Source organism: Leguminivora glycinivorella, chromosome 21, assembly GCF_023078275.1.
Source record: "Leguminivora glycinivorella isolate SPB_JAAS2020 chromosome 21, LegGlyc_1.1, whole genome shotgun sequence".
In the NCBI taxonomy this organism is placed as follows: Eukaryota; Metazoa; Arthropoda; class Insecta; order Lepidoptera; family Tortricidae; genus Leguminivora; species Leguminivora glycinivorella.
The window spans coordinates 10,900,006-10,913,514 of record NC_062991.1 but is presented as its reverse complement, the minus strand read 5'-3'; the positions used below and the strand labels follow the sequence as shown (position 1 = coordinate 10,913,514).

At 39.1% G+C, this 13,509-nt stretch overlaps 1 protein-coding gene across 1 annotated transcript in view; it reads left to right on the top strand.

Annotated features, from left to right (window-relative positions):
• Positions 1-13,236, top strand: part of LOC125237585 (ankyrin-2-like) — a 128,805-nt gene extending 115,569 nt beyond the window's left edge. The window contains exons 46-51 of the mRNA XM_048144718.1: positions 788-6,437; positions 6,685-6,809; positions 7,954-8,096; positions 9,288-9,444; positions 10,335-10,443; positions 11,641-13,236. Coding sequence (XP_048000675.1) covers positions 788-6,437; positions 6,685-6,809; positions 7,954-8,096; positions 9,288-9,444; positions 10,335-10,443; positions 11,641-11,761 — 6,305 coding nt within the window. The 3' untranslated portion in view covers positions 11,762-13,236. The remainder of the gene's footprint in view (positions 1-787; positions 6,438-6,684; positions 6,810-7,953; positions 8,097-9,287; positions 9,445-10,334; positions 10,444-11,640) is intronic.
• The last annotated feature ends 273 nt before the right edge of the window (positions 13,237-13,509 follow it).

Here is a 13,509-nt window from a genome sequence, read left to right as displayed (position 1 = left end):
TAGAAAATATCATCTAGAAAGCCTTTTTTGCCACAATGTTTCGTTCAATGCAGTTGATCGCATGTTTTTCATACACAAATAGATCGAAAAGACTATGTTCCCACATCGCTTGTTGTAACAAAGTCGGAATTCAAATATAGAGTAGTTTGATGGTAAAGCACTATCACATCACAAGTTCGAATGTAGCACTAACAAAATAATCTATGTGGATAACTATTGAAAGCAGAAGTAATATTTCACCAAAGTAACATTGTGATTTGTTTGCAACCGTCGCATACAGCAGTATTTGTCAGCACAGTAAAATTTACTTTTTTTCTTGCGGAGCCCTTACGTTGCTATAGGTAAGTGGACTCACGGCGGAATCAGTCATATCTTTATTTGTTATCGTCGCTTTTTTCTTCTTGGAGGGTTTATTTGATTCGCAGCTCATTTTTATCACCTTTGAGTAACGTTTCGCTTTGATTCCAAATCTTCGTTTATTTAATCATTTCTACATTAGAGTAGCTTACGTCGCTGTTTAATTTAAGAATCATTACATCAGTACTATAAGCAAATTGACACGCTTTAGGCGCTTATACGGCCTTTGTACAAAATCTAATTGTTGTGTTCAATCAGGAATTTCAAACCGTCACAAATTTGCAACAAAATGTAAAAACACTTAATTCTACACCAATAATATAAACACAAAATAAAATATTTTTGCACCCATTTTTGAAAATAATGAATGTTTTTTTACATTAAATACCTATAACGTTTTACAAACTAATGTATATTGTTTTCTTTGCAGATGTTCTTTCGGGGGCGTCCACGGAACAAAGCACAGCCGCCAGACCAAAATCTCCAACAAGACATTTGGCTGATAACCTATCATTCGTTAACGTTGACCAGCCGACAATCACTAGTGGTGCTATTGAGCTAGTCGATCGTACAATAAAAACAAGCATGGATGTCATCGACCAAATCAAGAAAGAAAAGCTTGCTGCACAAATGGAAGAACTGCAAAAATCAGGATCTTCCGACACTTTCTTCAGTGAGTCTCGGGTTGAAACATCGACATCGTCTTCATCGGTTCACAAGACTCTGGGAGGAACCGAAATGGTGTTCCAAAGTATTGACCCTCAAGCTGTTATGTCAGATATGGTTGCTAAGTTTGGAACCACAGGTGAATACAGCACAATTCTAACACACAAAGAAACTGAGACACGAAAAATCAGCGGACAAGAATACTTCTCCGAAACTAAACAAGTATCATCATCCGATGATGATTCTTTAATTATCAAAACCGAAACGACTCATGAGCTCCGTGGTCAGGAACATGAAGTTAAAGAGAAGACTGTTGTGCGCCGTGATGGTGATCAGACTGAAACGTCTCAGAAAAAAGTAGAAAAAGCTCACGAAGCTACTGCAAAAAGATCTGACGTTGAGACAAAAACCGTATGTAAAAGTTCAGATGATGCCGAAGTTATAAAAGTACAGAGAGAATTTTTAGAACAAGGACTTTATACAGGTCGTCAGACTAAATCTGAAGAAAGAATGACTGCCATCAAAGATGACACCATAAAGAAAAAACATGAAGTTAAAATATCCGAAAGAGATATGTCGCATGAACAATGGGGAAAAGAATATTTTACAGAACCAGGAGAGTTAGAAGATATTGACGAAGACGAGGATTCTAAATCGAAAACGGCTTTCGTTGATTCAAATCTCAAAATTGTTGAAAAAGATGAAGTCGTTTCAAGTGTAGAGGTATCAGAAAAAGGAAAAGTTATTAGCTCTACAGTAGAACACCACAAAGAAGAATCTGTGATTGAAAGCAAAGAGCATGATGACCTTAGCTCAGATGCTTCTCATGCTACAAGTTTCAAAAGTGAAATGGCTGATAGGCGTGGATCATCTGAAACCAGTCCTAAAAGTAAATCAAAGTCTTTTAAGAAGGACAATGAAGTGTACGAAGTTGATTTCATTAAGGAAATTAAAGTGTCGACTTCACCAGTTAAAAGTACATTCAGTCGAACTGGCAGTCAAGATACTCATTCCGAATCTGAAGCAGCTCCAGATCTCCCTCATGATGAAAAAACTGGAGATACCCCTAAAAAGGAAAAGGTTACTAAATCGCCTATTAAAGTATCACAACAGCATATTCAAGACCAAGTGTGGGAAGTATCATTACAAAAAGCTGATTCTTTTGAGCTCGCTGAGTCTTTACCCAGATCACCTAAATTAAAAACATCTATTACCGGTACATCAAGTACAATCACAAAAAGTTCAGATAGTGATACTTTACTTGAACTGAAAACTGTAGTAGAGACAAGAACAGATATTACAAAACCAAGCAAAACTGACATGTCGCCGAGTACTTTTGAAACATCCGATGAAATTAGTACAACTTCTAAAGATATTATGATCAAATCCGGGGAGAGCATAGATACAGAGTACATGATCAAATCTCTCGAATCTCACGAGGGAGAGGTATTGCAAAAATCTATCGACTCGACAATGAGCGTAGAAACTTTACACCCGTCTGAATTTTCTACTGATGCTGCGTATACAGACGCTGATTCAGCTTACTTGACTGGAACAGGCACCGATCACAGAAGAGAAGAATTAAAACTGGTTAAAGAAAAGAGTCTGGAAGATATTTGCAGTAGCGGGTACGATACTGATCTCTCTTCTGCCGAGTTTCAAGCCATGAAACTTGAGTCAGAACGGGTGGACCTAGATTCCTTGATCTCTGCTCAACCACTTACCGACTTGTCAGTTTTGGAAAAAACTATCGATGAAGTCAAACAATCCCTTGAAGCGGCTCAGGGAGAGATCATAAGCGAGAAAAGTGACGGTAGTAGCAAATATAAGCAGTCGCCGTCAGAATTCCAGTTCAAAATGCTTATTAGTCCTGATAGGCCAGAGGTAATCACAGAAGAGCCTCACCACGGGGATGACCATGAAAAACTTCCATTTTCTATAGAAAAGCCTGCTGTTGATAGTCAAAAATCAGATAGTATCTCCCAAGCCCACAGTTCACAAGATGAAACAACTATTTCTGACGAGGACAGAGACACTGTTCACCAAATGAAAGAATCTAGTCCTCCTTTAGAAGGTGATATTTCAATCAGGTCTGATAGTGGCCCGCATTCTATCTTGGAAACTGAAAGTGAAGTAATCCTCTCGGACAGAGAAGGTTCATCTAAAGGCAGTCCTGAAGTAAAACTAAGAGTACAAAAGCACATCAAATCTAAGTTAGGTGTTGGTGACCGAAGGTCTGCTTCTGAAGTTGAAGGATGGTCCAGTTCAGGATCAAGCCACTATCACAGTTTTGAGCATTCCGAAAGTAGACCTTTGTCCTCAGATGTTGAAGTCATGATGACTGCCCAAAGTGGAACTGACTTTGATACAGCGCTCACTAGTCATGACGTTTCTTCGCAATCACTGCGAACCTCCAAAGATTATTTCACTGCCGGTAGTTCACTAGCGTCAAGGGACAGCATGAAGAGTCTCGACTCAGATGGATCAAGTCATGTGGCCAGTATTGATATATCCGACGCTTCAGAAACTCTCGTTCCATCAGCAAACGAGTTAAAAGAAGAATTAATGGAAAGTAGCACATATGTGGAACACTTTTTACATGAAGGTGAAAAAGAATCCAAGAAACATTTAAGTGACGAAGAGTCAGGTGATGATGATAAAAAAGTTGGGGATGGGGAACCAGTTGGTAAGATGAAAAGATCTCACGAGATGCGATTTCCCCCAAAAGACATGGTTCCTGAACATTTCCCACTAGAAAGTGCAGCAGAAAGTATTGAAATAGAAGAAGAATCTTCTAAAGACAAAGAAGGTTCAGATACTACCATTTCTAGTCAGTTAAAGACAGATGACATTTTGTCGTCCTCTATTTCAAAGCTGGATATGCCTTCATCTCAGTCTGAACCTGAAATGGAAAAAGAGGAAATTGTAGAGCAAGTTAAAAAGGTGACCACTCATGAAACAAAGGCCTTGCCATTCTCTGTTACCAAAATAGATAAAACTCAGAGACAGTTTGTGGACGTTGAGAGTGAAATAATTCCTGTAGGTACAGTCAAATATCAAGAAATCGTCGAACATGGTCACGTCATATCAGACATTCTGAAATCATCTCAAGACACCTCCATCTTAAAAAAGACAGTAATTCATGCTGAAGAAAGTAAACCACTAGGATCAGCAGGGCCAACTGAAGTAAAAGAAGAGTGTATTATGAAAGTAGTTAAAGAGGTAAGCGTCGTACCTTTTCCGATAACAGAAATACCAGTGAGTCAACGGGAATTTGCTGATGTTGAAAGTGAAATTATACCTGCCGGAAGTTCACAATATGAAGAAATTTTGAAATCTAAGAGTGATTCATCAGTACCAAAGACTAAAGCTGAAAAATCAGTCGTCAAAACACCTGACTCACAGTTGGACAGCAAACAAAGCTCTACATCAAGCTTGAAAACCCATGAGCATATATCTACTCCACACACACCTCTTTCAGCACCAAGTCAAAGCTCATTGTCTACTGACAATGGACGAGAATACGTTTTAGATGATATGTACGATATCTCTGAAACACCAGAACTAAGATCAGACCTTGTCACTGAAAGTAGTAGATCTGAATTAGTAGTGACAACAGAAGAACGAGCATTACATACATTCGAAAAGGAACAAGATTCACCAACGAGTGACGAATTTGAAATGGTTGACAAACCAAGCGAAATGGACGACTTTGTAGTAATCGAGGAAGTTGCTAAGGAAGCTCATGAAAGTGATACGGAAGGCAAAAGCCTACAAATTAAAGCTACAAAATATGTAAAGCGACACGACACTGAAGTGGAGGAGTTTTTATCGAAAACCTCTAAAAAGCAAGAAAGCACAAGCAGCACTTCAGGATCTTTATCCGATGAGGAATTGTTACAATACGAATTAGAACAAAAGAAATTGCAAGCTTTAGAGCTGGCAGAAATTGAAGCTGGTAAGCGTTGGGTACAAATGCAGTTTGAAGGAGATCCGAGGTATGACTACGAAAGAGTTCCTCTAGAAGATATTAAGGAAGAGGAAATGACTGATTTTGATGCAAGTAGAATTGGTAGTTTAAGTTCGCAAAAGGAATCTGTAGGAAGTTTTGGCAGTTTTAGAAATTCTTATGGTAGTCTTTCTGAATCCGAAATGGCATCACGAATGCGATTCAGGATAAAGGGAGAAAATGATGATATCTCAATTAGCTCACTACAAGAATTTGAGAATCTAGAAAAGGCTTTAATGGAACAATATCAACAGCATTCGTCATCATCTCAGGATTCTCTAAATGGGTCACTTCCTCGACGGTACGTATTAAGTAAAAGTCAAGGAGATGATATATCTATTTCAAGCCTTAAAGAATTTGAAGGACTTGAGTCAGCTTGTCTGGAAGCATTAAAAGCCGAAATATTAGCTAAACAAAAGGAGGCACTTCTTAAAGCAGATCCAAAAGATGCTAGTAGCTTTTTCTTAGAACAAGAAAAACGATCGTACAGCGGTAGTTCAGAAAGCAGTCCACCTCAAAAAGGAGGAAGTCCTTCTCAAAAAAGCGGCAGTCCATCGCAGAAGGGCGGTAGCCCTTCACAAAAAGTAGGCAGTTACGGTAGCCCATCGCAAAAGCTTCTAAATGAATCTGCAGCAATCAGAAAGCTTATTGACCAACAAATGGCTTTAGAACAAAAACTACAAGAGTCAGTTACTCCTAAAGTAGTTACTGTAAAGAAATATGACGATCGTGGTGCTTTCTTTGTACCTGAACCGGAACCTGAAACATGTCAAGCACAAGGCGAAGAAATTAAAGAAGAATGTGTAAAAACATCTTCATTCGTATGTGCTGCCGCTCCCAGTGACGGTTCTGCTGAATCGATTCCTGGTGATTGTGAAGAAATGATGAAACTCTTGGATCAAGAAGAGAACAAGAAAGATCAAACTGTTACTAGGACTTTCACAGACGGCGGCGTTATCGAAGTTGTCCGGACAACTACAGTGATCCAACAGAAATTTGTAGACGGGAAAAAAGTATCGGAAACTGTAACTAGCTCAGAGCCGGAAGGAGCAATGGATATTCCGGCCAGGCCTAGAGAATTGGAAGATAGTGCGATGTCTTTCGGCTCTGAAATATCTTCGTCAATAACATCGCAGCCTTCTGACATGGATAGTTTAATGACAGTTATGGAGCGCCGAGTGTCAGGAGAGGTCGTGACGGTCACGAAGCAAACGATCACAATGTCTGACAAGCCCGAAGACCTAGAGTTTTCGAGGGAGAGTAGCGCGATTCGTGAGCTGTCGCCCTCCTCTGGGATGTCGGTGGCCCATAGTGTTATTTCTTTTGGTAAACCCTTTACAGATCCAGCTAGTGGCTCCTGGAGCGGTCAGGATGAAGAACTGAGCTCGTCAGGCAGCTTTAGCAGGTAGGACATTGTTCAACCATTACATCTAAACTGGCATAAGTAACTCGATGTCAATATCCGTACTATACAATACAATATCGTATAATATGAGATATCCCTCACCAGTAAGAGTATCGAAGAGCTAAAGGCACTAACGAGTCTAAAATATGACTCATGGCTGACCAAATGACCATACAACAATTTTATTATTGCTCTCTTTGTGATGTTATGATATATCGTATCAAAAACTAATGCCAAGTATTTTCAGGGGTGCACGCGCGGACCTAATGCTAGGCAGCACTGACAGTCTAGAAGCAACCAGCTCTAATGCCACAAGAGCCACCTACAACTACGAGGTCGACACCCCTATGACCGGCAGTCTCACCTCTGGAGGTAAGTTTTCGCTGCTTCTTATTCTATGTACACTAGCTTAAGCATATTCCTATAACTTAATAGAGTACCTAAATGTCGAGGTATATACCCAATTACCCATAATGAATAAATACCTCATGTGATTAAAAAATCGTACTGTCAACTGCTTTAATAGATGACATTCAATGAGACAATAAAAAACTCAATAAGTAGAAGATAAATTTCAACTTCTACTGTGCTGACAAATATTGATTACAAATCAATTACCTTCTATATTTGGTGTTTCATTAATAAATTAGTTAGTACTTATTCAGCCTGTCTATTTATATTAGTACTTTTTATATCACACCATAATTTCTTGAGAAAACTTTATAATTTAAATGATACCTAAGTATGCCTTTCTTTGACTTTGCCTATTTAGTAGTGTATGACTCTCTTTATATAAGCATGATAGATTTCATACTCATTTATTCTCAAATCTGGACTTGAGACATGCTTGCTCTCATCCCGGCTTATAAAATAATATGTTTAATTGTTTATTGATTTATATTTCAATGTAGCTTGGGAGGCAAAATATAGTCCACAACTTTATTAAACAAAAAGTGTGTTTAAAATCTCTAGAGATTTATTTGGGTTTAGACCCATGCTATTGAAGAATTTTTCCTAAAACCATGTTTTTAGTGGAGTTGCATAGCATAGCACTGACGACTCCAAGCTTTTATTTGGGAACGTATGTCAAAAATATTATTCCGGATGTAGACTCTTTGTTACATTTAATGTGGGTATTCCAAGAAATCTTCAGTCTTTGTTGATTAAAATGAACTTTCAAAGTCTTGAACTGCCTTGGTTAGTTTTCCTGGAACCTCTAATACTGTGCCATCTAAACCTAGTATAACTGCTTCATGGTACTATTCTTGAGTTATATAACAGTCTCCAGTCTTTATATTGCGTAAAATAATTTTTTACTTTGGTTAGTTCTTTATGAATTTCAAATATCGTGGCATCTAAGTCAAATAACAATCCGGTATATTTTCTTCATCTGTACAATTGTCTACTGTCTTTTTGCTTAAACATTTTCAAACTCTGGACTATATTCGGCCTCCAAGCATGTTGCACCCCCACCAAGCTTTACTAATCAGCAAGATAACAGCGGTCCGCCCTCCAGGGTCGAACACGATGGTGTCCTCACTGGACACCCTGGACCCGGTGACCGCAGTCAACATGGAGAGCCTGGAGCACCCGAGCACGAGCGAGCACTTTTCGCAGGACTATGAGGTGCAGGAACCGGACTCCGATACAGAGAGGCTGGTGAGTTACTTGACTATTTTTAAATCATCATCCTCCTTGCGTTATCCCGGCATTTGCCACGGCTCATGGGAGTTTGGGGTCCGCTTTGACAACTAATCCCAAGATTTGGCGTAGGCACTAGTTTTACGAAAGCGACTGCCATCTGACCTTTCAACCCGAAGGGTAACTAGACCTTATTGGAATTAGTCCGGTTTCCTCACGATGTTTTCCTTCACCGAAAAGCGACTGGCAAATATCAAATGACATTTCGCACATAAGTGAAAAACTCATTGGTGCGAGCTGGGGTTCGAACCCGCGACCTCCAGAACGAAAGTCGCACGCACTTACCGCTAGTCTACCAACGCTTTTTGGCTATTTTTTTAAAATATGACCCATAAACATAAGTAATACTTGTAGTGTCAGAATCGGTCGTGTAGAAAGATTAAGGACAAAATTTTAAAACAATGTCACAAATTATTAAACAACAAACAATAATATAAAGGTAAATGTACAGACAACCAATTGGAACCCTAGGCCACTGTAGAACTATGTCATAGTGACGTTATAAACCAGATTGTAAGAAATCTCTTACTGGGTGTCATTTTGGCATGGTTGTAGAGTGGCCTAGAGTTCCAATTGGTTGACTATACCAGCGCTCAACACGGGAATACTATAAAAGTGTCACCCTTCTGTCACCTTTATTGAATGTTACGATACTTATTTGTCAGCCATCCTCAAGATCACCAAGTAAATAAATACCGTCACCTGTTTTCTTGTGCCCTGACTGTATTACTCTAGAAGTGAACATTTTCACTACTTTTGAACGGCGCGGTGATAGCATTAGTTAGGGGTAGTATCTGAGTTCATTTCGACCCTATTTGGCACTTTTGAGTAATTTCATGCAACCTATTTAACCCCCGACGCAAAAACGGGGTGTTATAAGTTTGACGTGTCTGTCTGTCTATCTGTTTGTCTGTCTATCTGTGTGTGTGTGTGTCTGTCTGTGGAATCGTAGCTCCCGAACGGATGAATCGATTTGGATTTAGTTTTTTTTTGTCTGAAAGCTGAGTACTGAGTAGTCGGGAGTGTTCTTAGCCGTGTTTCATGAAAATCGGTCTACTGTGTCGTGGTCGGGAGTTTTTTCAAAATTATAATTTTGTGGTTAGGTTAGGTTATTTTGATCTAATATTAAAAACAACCATTATTTTCTAGGAGCTCGACGGCAGAGTGCCCCGCGCTAAAGAGCGCACCATCATGTTTGACAGCACGGACACGCTCAGCGCCGTCAGCGGTGACGGGTCAGTCAAGGAGGCTGTCGTTGAAACACCAGCACCGACGTTCTACATCGGAGACACACCTATTGTTAGAGGTATGTTCCTCAATCATATCATGTTTGATAGCATTAATACGCTCAGCGGCGTCAGCGTTGACGGGACAGTCAAGGAGGCTGTCGTTGAGACTCCTGCACCGACGTTCTACATCGGAGACACACCTATTGTTAGAGGTATGTTCCTCAATCATATCATGTTTGACAGCACGGACACGCTCAGCGCCCTCAGCGGTGACGGGTCAGCCAAGGAGGCTGTTGTTGAGACTTCTGCACCGACGTTCTACATCGGAGACACACCTATTGTTAGAGGTATGTTTCTCAATCATATCATGTTTGATAGCATTGATACGCTCAGCGCCGTCAGCGGTGACGGATCAGTCAAGGAGGCTGACGTTGAGACTCCTGCACCGGCGTTCTACATCGGAGACACACCTATTGTTAGAGGTATGTTCCTTAATCATATCATGTTTGACAGCACGGACACGCTCAGCGCTGTCAGCGGTGACGGGTCAGTCAAGGAGGCATTTGTCGAGACCCCTGCACCGACGTTCCGCATCGGAGACACACCCATTGTCAGAGGTAAGTCATGCAGCTAGATCATGAAACGTGAAATCATCAGTGGTGACCGATGCGTCCGTGTCAGTTGGAGATGCAGCCATTCCAACTAATCAGTAGCATCCAGAAAGTAGTAGTATCATAGGACATCATTTAACTCATGATTCTTTGAAAGATCACAGAACGCTTCAAATAAAAATTATGGTTTACATATACATGTTATGAATGACGCGCATTTCTCTACCGCCTTTGTTCTTCAGAAGAAGAATACTGTAGAAAATAAATAATACGACACGTTAATTCACCGTAGGTATTTCCTCTGGTGTATAAGTAGTTATAGACTGACGTCGTATTATATTTACTTTTATTTTCAGGAGACCAGAAAGATGATGAGGAAGACGAGCAGCCAGTGCTTTCTGGCAGTTGTCCGGCGTCCCTGCCGCCGGCGACGCAGCCCTCACCGCCCATCCCGGCTCAGAGAAGGTAAACCACACTAAAATATGACAAATAAAACCAAAATCCTTCAGCATTTGATAGATCACTGTAACTCTTAGCACTCTTGGTAGAGGCTGTGCGGATAAAGCTCTGTAAAGGCTCTTTGGCTGGTTTTAGTGTCACGCGGACCGACCGCGAGAATGATCCGCACTGGACTACTTAATACTTACTTATAAGTGTTAACTTCAGGGGGTGTTTTAGAGTGCCGCGGACGGGTCCGCGCGGACGACAACATCAACTTCATACAAATTGGTCGCGCGGATCGCTCCGCACTAAAGCCAGCCTTTTACTTTTCGACATTTCCAGGGCCCTACCTTAGTACCTAACTAGTTATAGAAAACCGGGGTTAAAACTGAACTGTAATTGAACAATCTAACTTTTAGAACAATCAAATATCATTTGTGAATTTACGTTTACAGATTGTTGGTCAAGTTCAAACTTGTTAATTTATGTTTTAATTATTTAAAATCCTAACATCATTAGGGCAATGTAATGTAGAATATTCAAGTATGCTTAAGAAGTATTTGAACTATGGATCATAATTATGATTATTTAATCTACATATTACTTTATTACTTCTTTGCGCTGTTTACTAGTCATGTTATTTCATCAATCATCAATTCTTGTTTTCATACCCATTTGTTTCATTTTGTTTAGTTTTGTATTCGATTTATATGTGAACTAATTCATTATTTGCTTTCGTTCTTTACATATCCAAAATTTTACCTATTTGGATGTTTATGTACCTACTAAACGAAATATTATTATTGCAGCTGCTATTGCTTAAGTCACCCCACAGAAAAGCTCGACAAATAGGTACACTATTTCGTATTGTATTGCTTTTTTTATTTAATTTGCATTATCATCACTATCAATATTTTTATCTTTATCATCTGCTTTTTTGTTCCTTTTTTATTTTTGTGTGTGAATTTTATATTTACTGTTTGTTCCACCAAATCACCTATGTAATCGACTTTAGATTTAATAGCAACGAAGTACCTACACCATATTTTATGGAAATTTACCGTTCGTTACCAACTCGAGAGAAAATAATATGGTAAGAAAATAGTTGTCGAATGTTGAAAAAAATCAATAGAAATTCATTTTCAGCGGGTAAATTTCTATAAAATTAATGATGTATCATTTAATAACGTCAACTGAACATTATTCTATTCCTTTTTCCAGATCTTTGACAATGCTAGCAAAATCTCCTCCGTCAAGCTTTGAAGACTCGAAAAATAGACAAATCTATCTTTTAAGATTTCTCGACAACTATATTTGCTTTGAAATCTATCCAATCATGTAAATTCAATTGTGATAGTCACAGCGTTATTTTCATCTAAACAGCTAATTTTGTGGCTTCATCACGACACGTTTCTTTATCATTCAGTGATTCTTCTGAAATATCTTCATCATTTTTATTAGAAAACAGCCATGTAGTTAAATAGTGTGATATCTATCAATAAACAGTTAACCGTTGTAGGCAAATATCAATGTTATTATAAGGCATCTATTGTGATAGTTTGTATCGAAACTCGTGTAATCATATATAAGTCCAATAGCGAAGATGATATTGATAACGCACACTAGGGAGTCTCATCACTCATCTTACTCTGTGGTTGAGGGCCCATTTACACAGTGCGCTAACTCTCATGTATTTTATGACATTGCAGTTTATTGTCCTGAATTTTCAAATATCAACAATCCGCAATGTAACTAAAATCGCGTGCGATTACGCGCGCCGTCTAAATGAGCCCTAATGTGAGAGATCATATTGGTCTGCAACACCAACCTTTGGCAATATTTATACAAATCAGTAGCATTGTTGGAGCTTTGCCAAAGGTTGGCGCCGCACACTGACAATAATGGATAGTATTTTGGTACTCACTTTTGTACTAAACTGTCGGATTTTAACGACATGGTCCATGTTACTTCGACCTATACTAATAGATAGCTTAGCTTTATCTAGTTTTTGAATTAAACATTGCTTAATGATATGTCGTTAACTCTTTAGTAGGCGTATTTACCATTTTGTAAAGTCTTTAGCATTGTTTAGATATGGGAAATTTAAGGAATATTAAGATAAATGGCCAGACGAGAAATGCCTGCGATACTTAGCTTCTGCTGAAAACTGATCTCTACAAATTCATGCACAATTTCTTACATAAGTAGATAGGTAGAGATACAATATAGGCTAAGGTAGATAATTTTCTACGGCCAATATCTCCATATTGCAATCTATTAAGGGTTTTTAATGAAATGAAAGTAATAGCTGATAAGGAAATAGTGGAAAGTTCTGAAATAGTCAAGTCGGCCGTAGAATAATAATCGTCAAATAAAATTTGTTATGATGAAGGCTTGCTCACTTTTAAGTCTTCGTTGCCTTGATGGTGTGAAAATTGATAATAACTCGGATGTCCTTGTACTTCCCTCGCTGATAGCGATTCGTGGCCAGATGGTAGTGACTTTTTCTTCGCTTTCAGCGAAATTTCTAAGTTTTTGGTCATTATTGAATGATAGACTGATGATGGTTACATTGAAGCTTTTCCAAGCTGATGAGCAATTGTTTTCCATATCAGTAGTAACTGGGCTATCATTAGGCACTGGTCCCAAAAACGAGTAAGCTATGGGCCATCGGCGATAGCATCGAAAAGAATATAGTCGCTCCCGTGTAAATGGGCCATTTTTTTCAAAGTTGTCCACCCCACTTTTTTTTGGATTTGGAAATTTTTATCTGGTTTCCACTCAGAATCGCGAGCTCTTTCCATTCTAATAGGAGAAAAAGCGTGTCCCAAGGTTTTTTTCCCAATCCGTTACCATTTTTTCATACATTTAGTATGGCGGTAACGGAATGGAAGGTTCGAAAAAATGAATGGAAATCTTGGGACATTTTTTTCTCCTATCAGGATCGGAAAGGCCTCGCTATTCTGAGTATTAATCGCGTAAAAAATACCCATGTTACAAAAATAGGGTGGACAACTTTGAAAAAAAAAAGAGTCGCGACGTGATGGTAGCACGAGCGAGCGTTGTCACGGGAGCGACAATCTTTTGTTT